At 41.7% G+C, this 21,853-nt stretch overlaps 1 protein-coding gene across 4 annotated transcripts in view; it reads right to left on the bottom strand.

The window, feature by feature from the left end:
- Positions 1–21,853, bottom strand: part of LOC147123467 (putative E3 ubiquitin-protein ligase HERC1) — a 491,571-nt gene that overhangs the window by 393,585 nt on the left and 76,133 nt on the right. For all 4 annotated transcript variants that reach the window (XM_085973371.1, XM_085973346.1, XM_085973361.1 and 1 more), the window contains exons 4-9: positions 20,444–20,623; positions 15,997–16,308; positions 14,523–14,619; positions 12,754–12,897; positions 10,622–10,749; positions 269–413 (exon numbers count right to left, since the gene is read on the bottom strand). In XM_085973371.1, coding sequence (XP_085829497.1) covers positions 269–413; positions 10,622–10,749; positions 12,754–12,897; positions 14,523–14,619; positions 15,997–16,308; positions 20,444–20,623 — 1,006 coding nt within the window. The remainder of the gene's footprint in view (positions 1–268; positions 414–10,621; positions 10,750–12,753; positions 12,898–14,522; positions 14,620–15,996; positions 16,309–20,443; positions 20,624–21,853) is intronic.

Here is a 21,853-nt window from a genome sequence, read left to right as displayed (position 1 = left end):
TCCTTCAACCACTTGTCTTGCCCATTCTTAAATGTTCTCTGCTTCAACCACTAATTCCAGTAGTACAGTCCACAGCCTCACAACCCTGTTTTAGTTCCTGTGACCTTCCAGTTTCATTGGAACTTTTGCAATTAATGACCAGATTCAATGCTGGATCTAGAATTCAAATCTTTAATTGTGGTATTAATTACTCATGCAATCCTTGTAGGAATATTTTTCAGAATTCTGGAATGCATTTGGTACAACTGTGACCTAATTTGCATCTCACCATGTGTTAGAGCCAGGCAGTGGCTATCTCCACAAGAAATATCAATGATTTTAGTTGAATTCAGCTCCTCAACTAGTCGTGGTCTAAGAGCTGTAGTTTCTGAAGAACCACTTCCCAGGCAAGAGCCACAGCCCCAAGCAAACACCTGAAATGAGGGGGGAAAAAATGGCATTGAGTTCATCTAGTATCTTGTAGTACAGTACGTAACCTTTTGAGTACAAACAATCCACATCATTTGTAACACAACTAATCATTTAAAACATTCTACATTAAATTTTTACTTGCTTTCCAATGTTAAGTAGTTTTTTTTTTAAATGCAATTACATTACAAGGGTATGAGCACTCGACGGTGCTACAGAAGAGGACATATAAATTGAGGTCTGGTCTGCCTGTTCCAGTGGCTCAAGTGGACCTTGTGCTATTCAAAGGGCAGGGAGTTCTCCCAGAGTCCTGGACAATATTGCCCTCTTCAACAAACAACAAAAATAGATTAACTAGGCATTCATCTTATTGCAGTTTATGGGATCTTTCTATGTACAAAATGAATGCTATGTTTGCCTACATAACATAGGAACAGGAGTAGAATCATAGAATGGTTACAGCAAAGAAAGGAGGCAATTCGGCCCGTTGGTCCCATGCCGGCTCTCTGCAAGAGCACTTCAGTTAGTTCCACTCCCCCGCCCTTTCCCCGTAGCCCTGCAAACCTTTTTCCTTCAGGTTCTTATCCAATTCCCTTTTAAAATCTATGATTGAGTCTGCCTCCACCACCCTTTCAGGCAGTGCATTCCAGATCCAAACCACTTGCTGCGTAAAAAAGTTTTTCCTCACGTCTCCTTTGGTTCTTTTGCCAATCACCTTAAATCTGTATCCTCTGGATCTTGACCCTTCCGCCAATGGGAACAGTTTCTCTCTATCTACTCTATTTTGAACACCTCTATCAAATCTCCTCTCAACCTTCTCTGTTTCAAGGAGAACAACCCCAGTTGCTCCAGTCTATCCACGTAACTGAAGTCCCTCATCACTGGAACCATTCCCGTAAATCTTTTCTGCACCCTCTCTAAGGCCTTCACATCCTTCCTAAAATGCGGTGCCTAGAATTGGATACAATACTCCAGTTGAGGCTGAACCAGTGTTTTATAAAGGTTCATCATAACTTCTTTGCTTTTAGAAACATAGAAGCTAGGAGCAGAAGTAGTACCATTCGGCCCCTCGAGCCTGCTCTGCCATTTAATGAGATCATGGCTGATCATCCAAATTCAGTACCCTGTCCTTGCTTTCTCCCCATATCCCTTGATCCCTTTAACCACAAGAAATATATCTAACTCCTTCTTGAATATATTTAATGAATTGGCCTCAACTGCCTTCTGTGGTAGAGAATTCCACAGGTTTACCACTCTCTGGGTGAACAAATTCCTCCTCATCTCAGTCCTAAATGGCTTACCCCTTGTTCTTAGACTGTGACCCCTGGTTCTGGACTCTCCCGCCATCGAGAACATCCTTCCTACATCTGGTCTGTCTAGTCCTGTTAGAATTTTATAAGTTTCAATGAGATCCCCTCTCATTCTTCTAAACTCTAGCGAATATAAGCCTAATCGACCCAATCTCCCTTCATGTTATTCCTGCCAATCTGGTGAATCTTCGTTGTACTCTATGCCTCTATTTATGAAGCCCAGGATCCCGTATGCTTTTTTTTTTTTTAAACTACTTTCTTAACCTGCCCTGCCACCTTCAGCGATTTGTGCACATATACCCCCAGGTCTCTCTGTTCATTCAGCCATTCAATTACTGATTCATGGCTGATCCGTATCTTAACTCCATCTACCTGCCTTGGTTCCGTAACCCTTCATGCCCTTGCCGAATAAAAATCTATCAAACTCAGTTTCAAAATTTTTAACTGACCAAGTCTCAACTGCTTTTTGGGGAGCGAGTTCCAGATTTCCACTACACTTTGTGTGAAGAAGTGCTTCCTGACATCACCCTTGAACTGCTTAGCTCTAATTTTAAGGTTATGCCCCCTTGTTCTAGACTCCCCCACCAGAGAAAGCAGTTTTTCTCAATCTACCCTATCAAATCCATTAATCACCTTAATTAAATCACCCCTTAATCTTCTATACTCAAGGTGTTTGATAAAATGCCACATAATAAATTTCTTAGTAAAATTGAAGCCCATGAGATTAAAGGTGCAGTGGCTGCGTGGATACTGGACTGCAAGGGTAAAATTACGAGGAGAGATTATACAAACTGGGGTTGTATTCCCCAAAATTCTGAATGTTAAGGGGTGATTTGATTGAAGTATTCAAGATATTAAGGGGAACTGATAGGGTAGATAGAGAGAAACTATTTCTGTTGGTTGAGGAGTCTAGGATTAGGGGGGCATAGTCTAAAAATTAGAGTCAGGCCTTTCAGGAGTAGCAAATTAATGGGACTAAAAGTCGATAAATCCCAAGGACTGGATGACCTACATCCTAGGTTTTTGAAAGAGGTGGCCATTGGGATAGTGGACGCATTGGTTGTCATCTTCCAAAATTCTATAGATTCTGGAACGGTTCCTGCAGATTGGAGGATAGCAAACGTAACCCCGCTATTTAAGAAAGGAGGGAGAGAGAAAACGGGGAACTACAGACCTGTTAGCCTCACATCAGTAGTTGGGGAAATGCTGGAACCTATTATAAAGGATGCAATAACTGGGCACTTAGAAACTAATAGTAAGATTGGGCAGAATCAACATGAGTTTATGAAAGGGAAATCCTGTTTAACAAACCTATTGGAGTTCTTTGAGGATGTAACTAGTGGAGTAGACAAAGGAGAACCGGTAGATGTGGTGTATTTGGATTTTCAGAAGACCTTCGGTAAGGTCCCACACAAGAGGTTGGTGAACAAAGTTAGGGTTCATGGAATTGGGGGTAATATACTAGCATGGATTGAGAATTGGTTAACAGACAGAAAACAAAGAGTAGGGATAAACGGGTCTTTTTCAGGATGGCAGGCTGTGACTAGTGGGGTACCGCAATGATCGGTGCTTGGGCCCCAGCTATTCACAATCTATATAAATGATTTGGATGAGGGGACTAAATGTAACATTTCCAAATTTGCTGATGATACAAAGCTAGGTGGCAGTGTCAGTTGTGAAGATGATGTGAAGAGGCTTCAAGGGGATCTCGACAGGCTCTGAGTGGGCGAGAACATGGCAGATGGAATATAATGTGGATAAATGTGAAGTTATCCACTTTGGTAGAAAAAAACAGAAAGGCAGAGTAGTTCCTAAATGGTGAAAGATTGGGGAATGCAGATGCTCAAAAGGGACCCGGGTGTCCTTGTACATGAGTCACTGAAAGTGAATGTGCAGGTGCAGCAAGCCATTAGGAAGGCAAATGGTATGCTGGCCTTCATTACAAGAGGATTTGAGTACAGGAGTAAAGAAGTCTTACTCCAATTATATAGGGCCTCGGTGAGACCACACCTGGAGTACTGTGTACAATTTTGGTCTCCTTACCTAAAGAAGGATATACTTGCCATAGAAGGAGTGCAACGAAGGTTCATGAGATTGATTCCTGGGATGGCATGACTGTCGTATGAGAAGAGATTGAGTAAACTAGGCCTGTATTCTCTTGAATTCAGAAGAATGAGAGGGGATCTCATTGAAGCATACAAAATTATTACAGGGCTTGATAGGATGGATGCTGGGAGAATGTTTCCCTTGGCTGGGGAGTCTAGAACCAGGGGGCACAGCCTCAAGATAAAGGGTAGGCCATTCAGGACTGAGATGAGAAGAAATTTCTTCACACAGAGGGTGAATGTTTGGAATTCTCTACCCCAGAGGGTTGTGGAGGCTCAGTCATTGAGTATATTCAAAACAGAAGTCGGTAGATTTCTGACTAGTAAGGGCATCAAGGGATATGGCAATAGGGCCGGTGAATGGAACTGAGGCAGAAGATCAGCCATAATCTCATTGAATGGCGGAGCAGACCGAAGAGCCGAATGGCCTACTCCTGCTCCTATTTCTTATGTTATGAGTAAAATTAGGAAACACTCCTACACACAAAGGGTGGTAGAAGTTTGGAACGCTCTTCCACAATTGACGCTAGGTCAATTGTTAATTTTAAATCCGAGATTGTTAATCAAAGGTATTAAGAAATATGGGGCAAAGGCGGTTATATGGAGTTAGGTCACAGATCAGCTATGATCTCACTGAATGGTGGAACAGGCTCAAGGGGCTAAATGGCCTACTACTGTTCCTATACGAAATTGGCTAAGGGACAGAAAGCAGAGAGTAGTGCTGAACGGTTGCTTTTCAGGCTGGAGGAAAGTGTGCAGTGGTGTCCCCCAGGGGTCGGTGTTGGGACCACTACACTTTTTGATCTATATGAAGGACCTGGATACATAGGGCATAATTTCAAAGTCTGCAGATGACACGAAACTCGGAAATATAGTAAACAATGAGGAGGATAGTAACAGACTTTAGGATGACATAGACTAACTTGTGAAATGGGCAGACAGAACCACAACAACAACAACCTGTATTTATATAGCGCCTTTAACGTAGTAAAACGTCCCAAGGCGCTGCACAGGAGTATTTTATGACAACAAATTTGACACCGATCCACAGAAGGATAAATTAGGGCAGGAAGCTTGGTCAAAGAGGTAGGTTTTAAGGAGCGTCTTAAGGAGGAAAGAGAGGTGGAGGGGTTTAAGGAGGGAATTCCAGAGCTTAGGGCTTAGGCAACAAAAGGCACGGCCGCCAATGGTTGAGCGATTATAATCAGGGATGCTCAAGAGGGCAGAATTAGAGGAGCGCAGATATCTCGGGGGGGTTGTGGGGCTGAAGGAGATTACAGAGATAGGAAAGGGCGAGGCCATGGAGCGATTTGAAAACAAGGATGAGAATTTTGAAATCGAGGCGCTGCTTAACCGGGAGCCAATATAGGTCAGTGAGCACAGGGGTGATGGGCGAACAGGACTTGGTGCGGGTTAGGACACGGGCAGCCGAGTTTTGGATGACCTCAAGTTTATGTAGGGTGGAATGTGGGAGGTCAGCCAGGAGTGCAGATGAATTTAAACGCAGAGAAGTGTGATGTGATTTATTTTGGTTGGAAAGAATGAGAGAGAATTAAATGGTATAATTTTAAAAGGGATGCAAGAAGAGAGAGACCTGAGGGTGTATGCACACAAGTCTTTGAAGTTGGCCGGACAAGTTGAGAATGCTATTAAAAATGCATATGGAATCCTTGGCTTCATAAATAGAGGCACAGAGTACAAAAGCAAGGAGGTTTTACTAAACCTTTACAAAACACTGGTTAGGTCCCAGTTGGATTATTGTGGCCAATTCTGGGCATCACACTATAGGAAGGATGCAGGAGATTTATTAGAATGGTATCAGGGAAGAAAGCCTTCAATAATGTGGAGAGACTAGAGAAACTGTGGTTGTTCTCCTTATAGCAGAGAAGTTTAAGGGGAGATTTGAGGGGTTCAAAACCTTGAAGGGTTTTGATAAGACTAAATGAGGAGAAACTGATTCCAGTGGCAAAAGGGCCAGATTTAAGGTAATTGGCAAAAGAACCAGAGTTGACATGGTCATTTTATTTTTTTTTAATTTTTTTTTTTACACAGCGAGTTATCATCATCTGGAATGCAGTGCCTGAAAGGGTGGTGGAAGCAGATTCAGTAGCAACATTCAAAAGTGAATTGGATAAATGCTTAAAAAGGTCAAATTTGCTGGGCCACGGGGAAAGAGCAGGGGAGTGGGACTAATTGGATAGCTCTTTCAAAAAGCCAGCACAGGCACGATGGGCCAAATGACCTCCTTCCGTGCTGTATCATTCTATGAAGCGAGTGCCACCTAGTCTATGTAACCTGTCCTCATAATTTAACCCTTTTACCCCCGGTATAATTCTGCTGAATCTGCACTGCAAACCCCCCAAAGACAATGGGGCAGTAATTCCTCTCCAAACGCGTGAGTACGGAAGGGGTACTCACGCGTCTGGCCGGAGGAAATGCCGGTTTTCAGCATGCACAGCGCATGCGCTGAAAACCGGCATTTCCTCTCCTCTAACCCAAGAGGCTAGCGCGTGCGCTGTAGGGGGCAGCACGTGCGTCTTGGATTTCCTCTGCTTTGGGGGATTTGCGCATGTGTAAAGGCCTCCGGTCTTTACGCTTGTAAAAAGCACACATAAGTATTTATTTTTACAGGTAAGTGGTGTTTTAGTGCAATTTAGAAAAAAAATTTCCACAGGTTTATTATTTTAAAGAATCTACAATAAAGGTAAGTTTAGTTTTAGACCCTTTTTATTAAAAATTTATTTTTTTCACAAAAAAAAATTGTTGTTTAAATTATTTTTTTAAAACTTATTTATACTTAATTTAATGATTGGGATGTTTTAAAAAATTTTATTTAAAGTTTAAGTAGTGTTTTGGGGTGCAGTACTTTTCATGAGTTTGACAGTTCTTACTCTCAAACTTATGAATGAAGTTTCCCCTCCCCTGATTGGCTGAACAGTGCTCACCTGATTAACTACGCCGCTGGGTCAGGTTAGCACAGCGCGCCGACATCAGAACCGGGCCACTGACAGGAAATCCACTGCGGGCCAGGTTTCAGATGTCGGCGCGCCGGGTAAGTGCACATCGGGGGCTTGCATGCCCCCGACACCAAGTTCTGGGCCATTATAATCCTTCCTGAGGTGCGGCGCCCAGAACTGAACACAGTACTCCAGATGGGGTCTAACCAGAACTATATACAACTGTAGCATAACTTGTATTCTGGCCCCTTTGAGATAAAGGCCAACATTCCATTAGTCACTAGCTTTTAGTGGCTTCTGTACTTGGGCCCCTAAATCTCTGCTCCGCCACAGTTCCTAGCTTCTCACCATTTAGAAAATACTTTGACCTATCGTTCTTAGGGCCAAAGTGGATGACCCCACACTTCCACACATTGAAATCCATCTGCTACAGTTTTGCCCACTCACTTAATCTATCAATGTTCCTTTGCAACTTTCTGCTCCTGTCTACACTATTTATTGTGCCACCAAACTTAGTCAGAAAACTTGGATATATGGCTCTCTATTCATTTATAAATATTGTAAAGCTGAGGCCCCAGTACAGATCCCTGGAGGACACCACTAGCCACATCCTGCCAATTTGAGTACATACCCATTTATCCGTACTTACTGTCTCCTACCTCCTAACCAATTCCGATGTCGATAGGTTACATCCAATTTCATGCTTTCTCTTTTTTGTTGACAGTCTCTTATGTGGAACCTTACTGAATTCCTTCTGGAAGTCCAGATAAATAACAGCCATAGACACACCCTTATCTACCACTTTAGTTACCATCTCAAAAAATTCATTTAGTTTCATGAGACATGATTTACCTTTTACAAACTCAGGTTTGCTATCTCTGATAAGTTTATATTTGTTGAATTGCTCAGTCATTCTGTCCCTAATAACATATTCTAGTAACTTCCCCACAACAGACTAATAGGCCTATAATTTCCGAGTTTCTTTCTCCTACTCTTCTTAAATAATGGCGTGACATTGGTAACTTTCCAATCCAAGGGGACAATTTCTGAATCGAGAGTTTTGGAAGATCATGACGAGAGCATCTACAATTGCATCTGCTAATAATTTCCACCCCAGGGTATTAAAAGCATCAGGCCCTGGAGATTTATTTATCTTTAGTCTCATTATTTTCTCCATTACCATTTAAACAAAAACTTATATTAAATCTAGTAAATTCCTCCCCTTGATTTAGTTTTAGTTTTCCTAGTATCTCTTGAATCTTTCGGGAAGAGGGCGGGACTTCCCCTTTCGGGTTTTTGACCCGCCTACTTCGACGTCCAGCCAATCTGCGCGATTTTCCCTTGATTGACCTTGTTGAGCCCGCCCAGTGGGCTCAGCAGGCCAATTAAGGGCCACCCGGCAACAGGTGACGTCACAGACTGCAATTTCATCTGTCAAGAGTTCTTGACAGATGAAATATCAGCGTTTCACAGCTGATTGAAGCTGTCAAACACTGACAGTCTGAGTTCTGACATGAGTCATTCTGCACAGACTCAGTTAGAACTCTTACCGGCACTCAAAGCTGAAGGCTGTCACTTTTCACAGATCGCAGCCGTTCAGCTTTAAGTACCGGCTGAGTGATGCGCTCCCGACGGCTACAGGAAGAAAGGCTGTGAAGGTAAGTACAGGTAAGTAAAAGTTCTTTACACACTTTAGACACACCAAACACACTTACCTTTACACTCATGCACCCATCACTCACCTGAACGCCAACATCACGACCCCTCCAACTCCTTCAACCCGACGGCCCGCCTGCTCTAACCTGGCGGGGTTTGGAGCCATCGGGAAACCCACACGAAACCCCTCAAAATAGGGATTAGGCTAAAAATTGCCTGTTAACTACCTGTTAACAGGCAGTTAACTGGCACTAATCCCTTCCCGCCTGGTTTCGGCGGGTCCCAGTGCAGGGCGGGTACCCGCCGCCCCTGAAACTTACGTGGGGCAGGGTTTTTGGGCGGGATGGTGTCGGGACCCCCAAATTTGGGATTTCCCCCCCCCCCCACACGCCTGAAACCCCGCCTGACGGCTCCACGAAAATCTAACCCATAAGGCACTGCACACATTTCTTTTAAATATCCAGCAGAATTAACTTTGAGACTTCAGAGTTGGATACAGTTTGCTTGAATACAAAAATAGTAAAAGGTACTGAAGCTTTAGAGCAGTGGAATTGAGCTTCAGTGCTTTCACACAACTTCCAAAATCCAAATCCAAAACCAAACTTCAGATGTTCTCTTCACAATTTGCCATCCTAATAGTTTGCACATGCAACAAATTTAGCTTTCAAGTCACTTTTGGAATAAAACTGGAATACTTTTTCCAGACTGTCTAGTAGTGCTTATTAAAAAGGCGCTTAATGATATAAATACTGTGTGTACAATTCAAGTCAAAAGCAACTGTTTCTCATTCACTTGTAAGTAGGGGATACAAAGTGCTTTTTTACCTTGAAATTTGGATTCAACTTTTCTAATGAAAAAAGTTTGAAAATGCATGCCACAGGAATTTGCTTATTTAGATTTTAAAATTTCATCCACAAGTACTAAATTAAAATTTGGGCAGTAGTAATTTTTTTTGGTGGGGGTGGGGGGTAATCCCTTTCATACTAGATTATGGCCTAGAAATTCAGTATAGCCACGTTTGGGGCGCTACAGCCGGGCGGCCGCTAAAGTTTGCGCCCGGCGCAACTTCGCGCCACCTTCGCTGATATTCAGTGGCATCGCCCCAAGAGGTTGCTGCTGCGCTAAAACAGGCGATGCACGACTATCATTAGGCGCTAAGCCGGCGGCCCGGGGCGATACCCCCGAGGGCGGGCGCAGCGCAGGTGCGGCGAGTTGCTGATTGACGGCAGACACTCTGGCGCCGGTGAGCTCTTAAAGGGGGAGGGTGGAATCGTTTGCCTGCCACGCCCTGCACACTGCAGCCCTGAAGCAAGGCCTGACCACTGCTGCTTGATCTGTACAACGCCCAGGACTATGGAGAAGGCCAACGTTTGCACCCATTGCAGCCCCCATTATATGTTTCCAATCAATGCTATGGCTCTGAAGTTAAAGACAAGTGCAAAGCTGTGGCCTGAAGCCACAAGTACCTGTGCGAGTGTTGAGCCAAACCAGAAAGCTCTCTACCTTTGTCTCTCTGCAAAGATCCGTCTCTCACAAAGATGGAGTGTTGCAAAATGGCTGCCATTTCTACTGCAGGAGGAGTGCCCTTTAATTTGCGCCCCCCTCGCCCCGCAGCGACTGGGAACCGTTCCCCTCTACCAGTCGCTATGGGCGCCAGGCGCACAATAGGCCGGCGCCACTGAATTTCCGGTTTGGGGCGCACAAAGGGCGTTGCACGATGAAATGACGTCAGGATCTGCGCGCGCAGCTGAGCGCGCGCAAAGGCTTTGCGCCGCCGCTAAATCTTTACTGAAGTTGGGGAGAGGCGCAGATCGCGATGCGCCCGGCCGCTAGCCGCCTAGCGCCCCACATCTCCTCCTCCTAAGGCGCTAGCGGCTGACGCAAACAACTGAATTTCTAGGCCTATGTGTGCAATGGATGATAAAAGATTCTTAATTTCCCCATGACTGTTGTACAATATGTCGTTAGTAGACTGATATTTACGCAAATGTTACATTATCATTCATAAACACAAATTTCTGTGAAATCAGCTTTCCCCTTCTTTTGGCTCTATCTGTATGCTAGGATGATGGTGATTCTCTACAGATTTTACATATACTGTACAATGTCAGTGTAGAAATCCACATGAGTCTTCAAACAAATCTACCACTGAGTCATCCCTTATCCATATTCAGCTGTCCCTTACCTGTCCAGCAGAAGTCAATGCAAGTGAAGACTGGCTCCCAGCACACGCCTTCCTAATGTACAGTCCTTGCAAACATTCAATTACCTTTGGCCTGTATACTCGGTTAGTATCCCCATGGCCAAGTTTACCTAAGATTACATGATTATTTCAATTAAGGTACAGATGAGGAAGTGAAAACCAACATCACAGGACATTAGAATACCAAACTTTTTTTGCATCATTTGCTTCTGTGCAACCTTTTAACTTTGTAAAATAGAGCAAATTTTAGGCTTTTTTTAATAATTGAAATCATGCCCACAAAGAGTATTATTTTTAATTTATTACTACCACTGGGAGCTGGACAGAGCAAGAAGTTGTCCTACAGTTATCATGGTAAATACTGATGGCCAAGCTAATCCATTAAATGAATTCATGGTGATAGCTCGCCGAGATTAAATTTGTGATATGAACACTGCACGATTGTTAGAACCCATTTAATATAGACTACATTTTTGAGGTACATCAATATGTAAATACTTAGAGCAATATTAACACAAAGTTGCAGCTTGCTATGAAGCAGTGACACAGTGCGGTGTTGAGACGATGAACCAACTGAAAGCTAAAGCAGCTAATATTACTTCAACCCCCAGATGACTACCTTGAAAAACATTCTAGAGCGTACAAATATTCAGCATTATTTACTGTTGTTCACAGCTTTACATTTTTTTTTTGCCAGTCGGATCATCATGGTAGATAGCAATATGGCTAAGTCAAATGACTGAACCAACTGGATCCAAGTAAGCTTTTTTATTGTATACAGAATTTAAGCACAAGGGGTCATATATACAAATGAAAAACAACAAAAGAATATAGGCAATGCAAGAGCAATTATTTTACTAAAAGGGCAGTATGTATGTGGAAGAAGAAACCTTATTGGGTTTCAAGTAGGAACTAGACAGGTTCTTGCCAACAAATGGAACTCGTGATTATTAGAAATGCTCCAGTAAACTGCAGATAAGTGGGCTAGATGGACTGCAAGTCTTCTCCCTCCTGAAACTGTTACTATAAATCAGAAGACATCAAAGTGGTATGGTATCATGTGGTTTGAACAACAGGATTTATCTCACTTCATGATACAGGAAAATATAAATTCACCCAGAATATACTCAAAGTTTTGACTAGTCTGTCCTTCATTGCCAAGGAACTTGACAATTCCTCCCCCCCACGAAACACAAGAATTCCCAAAGTGCAGAACATGTAAAGTTACTGTTGCATTGATTTGATTTCTTCAGGGTTTAAAACACAGCTGAAATATATCAGCAAAGATGACTTTTGAACGTATATGTAGACAGAAATTTTGTTCAAAACATGAAATTAAAATGCCTACAAATAAAGTTGCTTCATTTAATACAGTAAATCACAGAATCATATAGTACAGAAGGTCATTCCACACATCGTGCCCGAGAGTGCTCTTTGAAAGAACTATCCAATTAGTCGCACTCCCCTGCTCTTTCCCCATAGCCCTGCAAATTTTTCCCTTTCAAAATTTCAATTATTTATCCATTTCCCTTTGAAGTTACTATTGATCTGTTTCCACCACCATTTCAGGGAGTGCATTCCAGATCATCATAACTCGCTGCATAAAAGTAATTCTCATCTCCCCTTTGGTTCTTTTGCCAATCACCTTAAATCTGTGTCCTCTGGTTCCCGACCATCCTGCCTATTTACTCTATCAAAACCCTTATGATTTTAAGCACCTCTATTAAATCTTCCCCTAAACTTTCTCTGCTCCAAGGAGAACAATCCCAGTTTCTCTAATCTCTCCGCATAACTGAAGTCCCTATTCCCTGGTACCATTCTAGTAAATCTCCTCTGCACTCTCTCCAAGGCTTTGACATCCTTCCCAAAGTGTGGTGCCTAGAAGTGAACAATATTCCAGCTGAGGCCTAACCAGTGATTGATAAAGGTTTAGCATAACTTCCTTGCTTTTGTACTCTATTCCTCGATTTACAAAGCCAAAGATCCTGTATGCTTTTTTAACAGCCTTATCAACTTACCCTGCCACCTTCAAAGATTTGTATGAATTCGTGTGCACAAGTTACAAAAGTTTCAACATTTTTGCTGAACAAAAAATTAAGGTGGAGATAGCTTACCATTGTCTCCCCCTCCGAATGACCACACTGTTCGTCCATCCTGAGACACAGCAATAGTATGGGAGCTGCCACAAGCCACTTGGCCAACACTGCTGATATCTTTAACAAGAGCTGGTAAATTACGACTATGGCTGTCGCTATGTCCTAAAGTTTACAAGAAGCAGACAAATTAAATACTAGCAGGCTATGTCACCTTTTATGTAATGACAGACATATTCCACAATTGAAAATTTATCAAGCTAAAAATTAAAATTATCATTTGAAAATGTGCTTTGAGAAAATGGTAAAAAATTTCAATGTTGGCAATTCTACAGTTTATTTTAATTCAACAAAAAAGGCAGCACACTGGAGCACCAATGGACAGCACCACAAAGTGATTCGATTCTCCCATGGAGCTAAATTCCTCAATCACATCACTGTGGTTAGATCCAAGTGGAAGCATGGTCTTCCGACTCCAGTAGAGGAACTGAAAGCCAAGAACAGAAGTCAACAGGCTGCTCTCACTCAGGTGCTAGTGTTTAGTTCTGAACATTACTAAACAGTAGTTCCTCAATTTCATGCATTATCTATTATATATTAAAATGCTAAGTGGGTCACAACATTCCATTTCAAACTAAACTCCCAAGTCTGTTGCAAAATTCATTACCATAAAAAAAATGTCATTTAGCTGCAGTATCCCGTTGGTGCCGTGATGTGGTTTTAATGCTAAACTAATTGCTGCATAGTATACAGAGGATTAATAGTAAAAAAAAATCTGTTCAAGTCTGCACGCAGATGCAGGCTTGGCCACAGAGTAATATTATGGAGCAGCCCAAATTTTTGAACCTCCACAGTGTTAGCCAGCAGCTATGTTGGTACAGAAAAGTAAAGATAAATATTAATGTTTATAAGCAAATTTAATTTAAAAAGATATCTTGGCCCCTACAGCTCTCCTGGACTTTGTCCCCACACCACAACCATGGCTGCTTTTCTTTATATCATCCAGTGTCCAGCTCTCTAATGGGTCTGTGATTAGCTGGCCCATCAGCTCCCGTTGCAGCCAACACCATGAAAATACCTTGCATTTTTCAGACATACTACTTCCTTTTAAAATCTATTCTGGATTCTGCCTCTACCGTTGTTTCTAAAAATACCATGATGCCTAGCCAAGGGCTGGCACTGCAGCAGCCAGTATGCGAGTTGCCTGCCCATCTGGCCACAGCATCTGGTGAGACCTCAAAGAGGAGGGAGAAGAATAATTTTAAATAATCACAACACCCATTGCAGACTGAATACCAGGTGGATGTCAGTATGGTATAATCTCTATACAACTAGTGGGCCAACAGTTGTGAACCCACATCCCACCATTGCATGATGCAGAACTAATGACTTGCCTTTTATGCGTTATCAAAAATCTCGAAATAAAAATGCCTCAGCATGTATTTTCATTTTAAAATTGAATTACATGATGGGAAATGGCATTTTACTAGAATAAACTATGACAGAAATCAGGGTAATTATTGTTCTGCAGTTATTAGGCTCTTAATCATTCTCTTACATATCACTGCTCTCCAGAAAATACCATATCAAGAATTTACATCTAATAATCATTAAACTTTTTGTTAACTTTCAGGCTACTCAAACTTTCTCCGATACTCATCAACAAAATTATACTATCCTTTCCCTGATTTTGAACTGGGAATTTCAATTTTTACATAGGTTATGATGGCTTCTCATCATATTGCACAGCAGTAACTAAGAGAACCATCCAGGGTGCATTAAATACTCACCAAGCCTGCCAAAGTCTCCCTCTCCCCAGGTATAAAGCTCTCCATCGGATGTCACTGATGCACTATGCCTGTATCCTGCTGACACACAGACCACAATCTAGAAAAGAAAAATTGTACGCATTAGTGACTGTCTTGCTCCAGCTGGGATCTCATGCATACTGATATTCTGAATAAGATTTTTTTTTAAATTTTTTTTATAAAGTATTATCATGCATCATGATTATAAATATTATTTTACAATCAGTAAGAATCACAATGATATTACTTGATGATCAAGTTACTATTTCTCTGACACCATCAACTTTTATCTATTTAACACAATGTTAACAACTGCAACAGGAATTGCTCTTCCCATGTTAATAATTCTGTGCAAGTTCATCACTTCTGAAATTATTGTATTTTTAAAATTATTGCATTACAGACCACCAACCTGAAAAAAGAATCTTCCCCAATTACTGAATGTTAATTAAAAAAATTAAAAAGCTGGAAATCTGAAATAAAAACAAAAAATTCCAGAAATACACAAGTCAGTCAGTATATGACAAGAGAAGAGATAGTTTAACGCTTCAGGTATTAATGGGAAATGAACACTAAAAGATAAACAAGCAAGTTTGTCTGTGGGGAGGGAAGAGAGAAAAGCGAGGAAGGGAGAAATAGTAGATATTCCAATCACAGAGAGGAAGCTGATTGACCTGCAAACTGTTTAGTATAAAATTTTTAGATGATAATAAGAGATCAGCTCACTAAATCAATGGAAGATATTAAAATAGTTAAGAGGGTGAAATGTCTGCCATTTTCTTGCCTTTTCATTTGTGAGCCTGTTGCATGTTTTTCACACTCTTAATTATTCACATATAATTTGTTCTTCAAATATCTTTCCAGAGCCTCATTGACATGATCTTTTATATTATCCAACCGATTTCTAGCAAAGACATTCCCTCTGAAACTGGAACATTTGTTGGTTTTCCCCGTCCCTTTTCTTGCTATTTTTGTCAACCTTGCACCTTGCTTTATAGATGCTGACTGACCTGCTGTGTATTTCCAACATTTTCTGTTTTTATTATTAAAAAGTCTATACATGGAAAACATAGTACAATATGCACTGCCAAAGCTAAGCATGGAGCTTTTGCAAACCATGCCGAATTGAAATCTTTTTTCAAATTGCTGGAGAACATTTATTTCTGCTGAATTATTTATGAATCGGTTTGAATGTTGCTCATTTTACATATATAATGCAGCAAGTTATGCCCAATTGAAACATATAATGCAGCAAGTTATGCCCAATTGAAACATATAATGCAGCAAGTTATGCCCAATTGAAACATATAATGCAGCAAGTTATGCCCAATTGAAACAAACAGTCACCCGTTAGGCAAAACAGAATTACACTTCCAACAAAACGTGCAGGTCAAATGCAGAAATTTGTAAAAATAGAAACATTTTCTCCAAGGTTAATTTAACTTTTAGCCAGTACCTTTCCAAGTAATGGTCCTTGAATCAGTTTGGGATATTTCTGTGTCGCGCTATTTCCATGTCCTAGCTTCCCATAATCACCATCTCCCCAGCTGAATACATCTCCTTCTGTTGTCACTGCTAGCGTGTGTCCATCTGAACCTTTCGAGGATGAAATTTTACGGATGCTGCGATGAGGTTCAAACGTAAGCTTTTTTGGTGCTGACTGATTGTTAGAGTCACCCAGTCCAAGCCTGCCATAGCTACCTTTTCCACAAGCCTTTACAGAACCATCTTCTGAAATTGTAAATGTGCAGTACTGTCCAGCTTCAATCTGAAAAAAATATTATTGTTAAAGAGTTTTCTAAACTTGACATCAGGAAAAAACTTTGTTGACTACGAGTTTTATATAAACAGCACTCACAAGTTCCAAAAAATGGAGTTTCTACAAATGTATTGAATTTTGACTCCTACAGTACATCTACCTAACACCCTCATATAAATTTATTTTCAGAAATGGCAAACTATTTTCTCTTTCCTGCCTCTGTATCCCTTTTTTCTCCACTGAAACAGAAATTGGCTCAATAGTTTTCTCAGTGCTTCAATTAAGTCAGCATTCAGCTAAGCTGCCTTCTATTCCAAGAGTTAAGTAATGGAGAAATGACTGTCAGTAAGTCTAGAGAAATTCCTTAAATAACAACAGAAAATGCTGGAAATACTCAGCAGGCCAGGCAGCATCCGTGGAGGGAGCATCTCTCCACGGATGCTGCCTGGCCTGCTGAGTATTTCCAGCATTTTCTGTTGTTATTTCAGATTTCCAGCATCCGCAGCATTTTGCTATTATACCAGAGAAATTCCTTTCTCCCTGGACCAATCAGTTTTCTAAGATTTTCAGCTCCTGCATGCATTATGATGCTGACGTTAGCGTCATTCAATAAGGTACCACACGGTAGGGTCAGGACAAAGGTTAGGGCACGAGGAGTCAGGGAACAAATAGCTGAATGGCTAGTAAATTGGCTAAAAAATAGAAAGCAGAGAGTAGGGGTAAAGGGTAGTTATTAAGGCCGCGATTTTGCCAGCTGTGGCGAGTCCGGTGAGGCCAGAGTAGACAGCGGCCTCAAACTCTGCACGCATCATCATCCCACCTCTTCCAAGTGATTTTGCCCTGATTGGGCTTGTTAAGCATGCCCTGCGGGGTTCCCGGACAATTAAAAGGAAGCTGGTCTGATGATGCGTCATCAGGCAGTTTCCTTAAAGGGACCATGTCCCCATTCATTTTGACAGTTGTGCTGTCAGTGTTCTACAGCAATGAGGTGCCATGTTTCTGCCCAATCACCCAACCTGTCCAAATCGTACTGGAGTTTCACGACATCCTCCTCACAGCTTACCCTCCCACCCAGGCTCTCCCATGACTCACTCCATATGCTTAGGGAGGGAGTCACAGCACACAGGGAGGTTCTCTTCCCTTCCAATGGGTGGAAGATACCTTCCCAGGATACCAATACAGCCTGGTTGCACATTGCACAGGAGGACACAAGCAGGGATGTCATCAGGACCAGGCTGCAGTGACACAATGATCCAATGATCACAGTAGATCACGAAACATTACTGCAAAGCCACACTCAACCTCATCCTCCTGTGCCACTCATCACATCCCCATCACTCTGCCCTCCCTACCCTACTCCTGCACATCCTTACTCACACCAACTTACCTTGCACCTCCACCCATCCCTCTCTATCTATATATCACTTCCCCACCTCACTAGCCACCCCTCACACTCACCCTCATCATAGTCCAATCATACCAACTAACAACACACAAGGGTAGGCATTTGGGTATTTTAGCCACTTTCTGTTAATGTGTTGTCAAGCATTGAAATCCTTATTGTCACCACTCTGCGTTCTTGGACAGGTTTGTGTGCACCTTTGGAAGTGTCTTAGTGAGTTGGTAAGGCCATCACTGGCGTCCCTGGAAGCAATGTGCACGGGTGATGATGCCCTGTGTCCAGTGCAGCATCAGTTGATTTCGGAGAAGGTTGGTGTGGATGTTGGTGCTGCTGGTGTGCCCGGTGATGCTGGTGTTGGGATTCTGAGGACCAAGGTGAGATTTTTTTTTGTTTTTTTTTTTTGTTAAGGGCACCGATGCTGATGGAATAGATGGCAGGTGAGGTTGAGATGACAGAAGTAATCTGTCAATATTGAGAGAGGTTGTTCCAAGGAGGTGACAGTGGATAGAGAGATTACTCCAAACACTTCAAAAGTGCATAAAGCTCAAAAGTGAGTTCCAAATCATTAATGCTCCAACTTCTAAGATTGGGAAGTGAACAGCTGTGAAATGGTAGGTTTTATACCACTTTTGCAGCTTTTACCTATTCACAGCAATCCACAGTCATTGAGAACCCGACATACTTACCTGACTTGATAGCCGCTCTCCGGGAACCTCGTTGAAAACCTGGTAAAATGGTAAGTACATGGGAAAATGGTTCTTAACTACCTTTTAATAAGCTTTTAACTATCTAAATTGGCTGACCCACTCAAGGATGACAGACCCGACACTTGGGAAACTGACAAGGAGGCGGGTTTACAGCGGGATACCGACCCGCTGTCAATCTTTGTGATTTTGATAGCAGACCTGCCTCCAAACCCGCACTCTGAGCGCTGGTAAAATTCTGGCCTAAGATTGGAGGAAGGCAGAAATTGGTGTTCCACAAAAATTAGTGTTGCGACCACTGTTATTCATAATTTACATTAAGGATTTGGACTTCGGAACAAGTAACTCAAATATCAAAATTTGCAGAAGATACCAAACTGGGGGTATAGCTGACACGGAGGAAGCATGCAACATAATGGGGCAGAAATTCCAATCCCTACGGGTGAGTACGCGCTGTGTACTCACTCGTAGGGCCAACGGAAATGCCGGTTTTAGGCATGCACTGCGCATGCGCTGGAAACCGGCATTTCTGATCTGTCACGAAAGCTCGACAGATCCTCCAGCTGCGCTGGAGCAGGGCCTCTGCGGGTGGAGAGTTCAGTTTTTTGGAGACCCGCCGCCCACGGAAAACACTTACAATTTTTGTGCCTGGTAAAAGGCCTGCTTTTACCAGGATAAGAGTTGAAAAAAGTAAAAAAAAAAAATTCCCACTGATTTATCATTTCAAAATACTTTAAAGAAAGGTAAATTTATTTTTAGCCCTGTTAAAAACTTTAATTATTTTTTTCAAAAATGTAAATTTTTGTTTAAAATAGTTAATTTATGTAATTTCAAGTCATTTTAAAAATGTGATTTTCTTTTTAAAATTTATTTGAAGTTTTACTATGTTTTGGGGGGTGATCTCTATTCATATATTTGACAGGTCTTCCTGTCAAATCTATGAACGGAGATTCCCTTCTCCGATTGGCTCCCCATGGCCCACGTGTCCCAGGGACGCTGCGAACTACCTGCGCCTCTGGGATACGTGGGCCCTGCGCACCGGCAGTTTGGAGAGGCCCAGGGAAGGAACTCTGTGCCTCCCGGGAGCCCTCCAGTCCAAGTGCAGATTTTTCCAAATCGCCGCCCTCCGCCCACGGGAGGCCTGTGAACGGAATTTCTGGGCCAATACAAGAAGACATTAGAAAAACTTGCAGACTGGGCAGTTAAGTGGCAAATTAACTTTAACATAGATAAATGTGAGGTGATGCACTTTGGTAGGGAAAAATAGAAACATCACACACCTTAGAAAATAAGAAACTGAATAGGGTAGAAGAGCAGAGAAATTTATATTCCATGTATTATAGCAACAATCTTACTCAAGTATCAGGAGTAGCTGTAAACTTGCAACCTTAAACTACCAAAAAAAACACTAAAAGCACAATTGTAATAAAAATAAACTTGAAATGCAGTGAATGAAGTCGAATGAAAACCAGGAATAATTAAAAAGGGCCCCAAGGTTACTGCTACAGTTCTCACTTTTAATGTCCAGGAAATGTGTTGTTGCAATTAAAAAAGCTAATTGAATGCCAAGATATAGAGCCAGAACAGGAAAGTAAAAGTCTTCAGAAGTAGATAAAATAAAGAACAGATTTTAAAAAAGGGATGTGAAAACCATCCTGCAAATGACCCCTTCCTGCAGTGATCAAACCCTGCATTTATAGACCAATACTTAGGTCAACCATGGAAATTGCCATAAGCTGGACTATTTTATCCACCTGTCCAAAAACAGGATGCAGGTTGTTGTTAGTGAGGGGTAAGGAGTACTGTTTTTTTAAATCATTGCACATCACTGTAACTGTAACATTTAATTAGTAAACAGTCAAAACAAAAAAACACACACACTTGAATGATTCAAATCCATTGGTTGAATATGTAACCGTTTTATAAACCATATATCTTGCAAACAAAGCTGCTATGAATTGTCTTAATTTTAGCCCCCAAGTACTGTAACAGTATAACTGGTTACCAATAAATTAGCAATAATTCTCCCCTTGCTTACCGTCTGTGCATTAGCAAATCCATGTGCTAATTTGGGTTGTAAAATTTTCTCCAGTGTTCCTTCTGCCAACTGATGGCTACTGTTACTACCCCAAACATACACTGCACTTGTTTCGCTGTCTCGGCTTTGAGAGCTATGAGAACTGGTGCTGCATAGGCAGTCTAAGGCTAGCCTGCAAATCTGTAGGCAGGAAAATCAGACAGATTAAAATAAAGTGGCACCTAATCAAGGATATAATATATTTAACACTGTATCTGCATAATTGTAACAATTTATTATTCAATAGAAACAGTCCTGTATTATGCAGAGAGATTTTATTCATTCCACCACCCCCCTCCACTTCCACTAGCACAAACAGCCCTCCAGTACTTTTTCCCAAGTGACGATACTTCCTGACAGCAAGTCTCATTAGGCAATTCAACCTCTGATGTCTGATCCTGCCTTCACCTAGCAGGGGTCACTGGGTACAAGTGGTCAGCCATAGAGTTGTATTGGCAGAGGTCCACATCGCGAACTTACCAAATATCACCGTTCAAATACAATCCTTAGCATTGATTAAAAATTATTATTTGAGGCTTTCATCCTGGTTTTTATTACTCACAACTCCAGAAACTAAAAATGATTATTTGAAACAAATTATAAACAAAATGTTGTTGTACATGTAACAATCTCTAAAAAAATAAGGCTCCCTGGACACACCACAGAGTTTTAAGATATGGGTTCACCCTTGCAATTTTTCCAAACGATGAGATCCCAATCTTAGCTGATGAATCAGGGACATACTAAGTAGATGCAATTTGTGTTCCAACCAAAGAAAGAAAAAGAAAGGAGAGGCAATCTGTACTACTTCTGGGCACTTTATTGCAAACATCAAGAGTCACAAACTGATTCCTGGATGTAGCTCACTATCCGTTAGCTTAGTTGTAGAATGGTAGATGATCTGTTGATCTAAAGAGAGAGCAGGAAAAATAACTAGAAAAAAATGTTACAAGATAGGGAGTGCATCTGCAACACAATTGATGAATGACAGCTTTTTATATTAAACTTTATCAAATGTCACATATGCAGTTGACTTGGCAATGACATAGCAAGTCATAAGCACAAACAAACAACAATGTAGAGATGTGCAATCAAGTCTCAATTTATCCAATGCATATAAAAAACATTGAGGGGTCGATTTTCAGTGTGCCGTGAGGTGGGCTTGTGCAAAAATCCCGAATTCGGGGGTCCCGACACCATCCCGCCCAAAACCTGCCTCCACGTACGTTTCAAAGGAGGTGGGTACCCGCCCCGCACTGGGACCCGCCGACCCGAGGCAGGAAGGGATTAGTGCCAATTAACTGCCTGTTAACAGGTAGTTAACAGGCAGTTTTTAGCCTAATCCCTATTTTGAAGGGTGTCGTGTGGGAT

The sequence above is a fragment of the Somniosus microcephalus genome, chromosome 2 (assembly GCF_052327205.1).
Source record: "Somniosus microcephalus isolate GS21.2 chromosome 2, FLI_Smic_1.0, whole genome shotgun sequence".
Taxonomy (NCBI): domain Eukaryota; kingdom Metazoa; phylum Chordata; class Chondrichthyes; order Squaliformes; family Somniosidae; genus Somniosus; species Somniosus microcephalus.
Note: the sequence above shows the minus strand (reverse complement) of the source record. Positions and strands in the feature narration are given on the sequence as shown.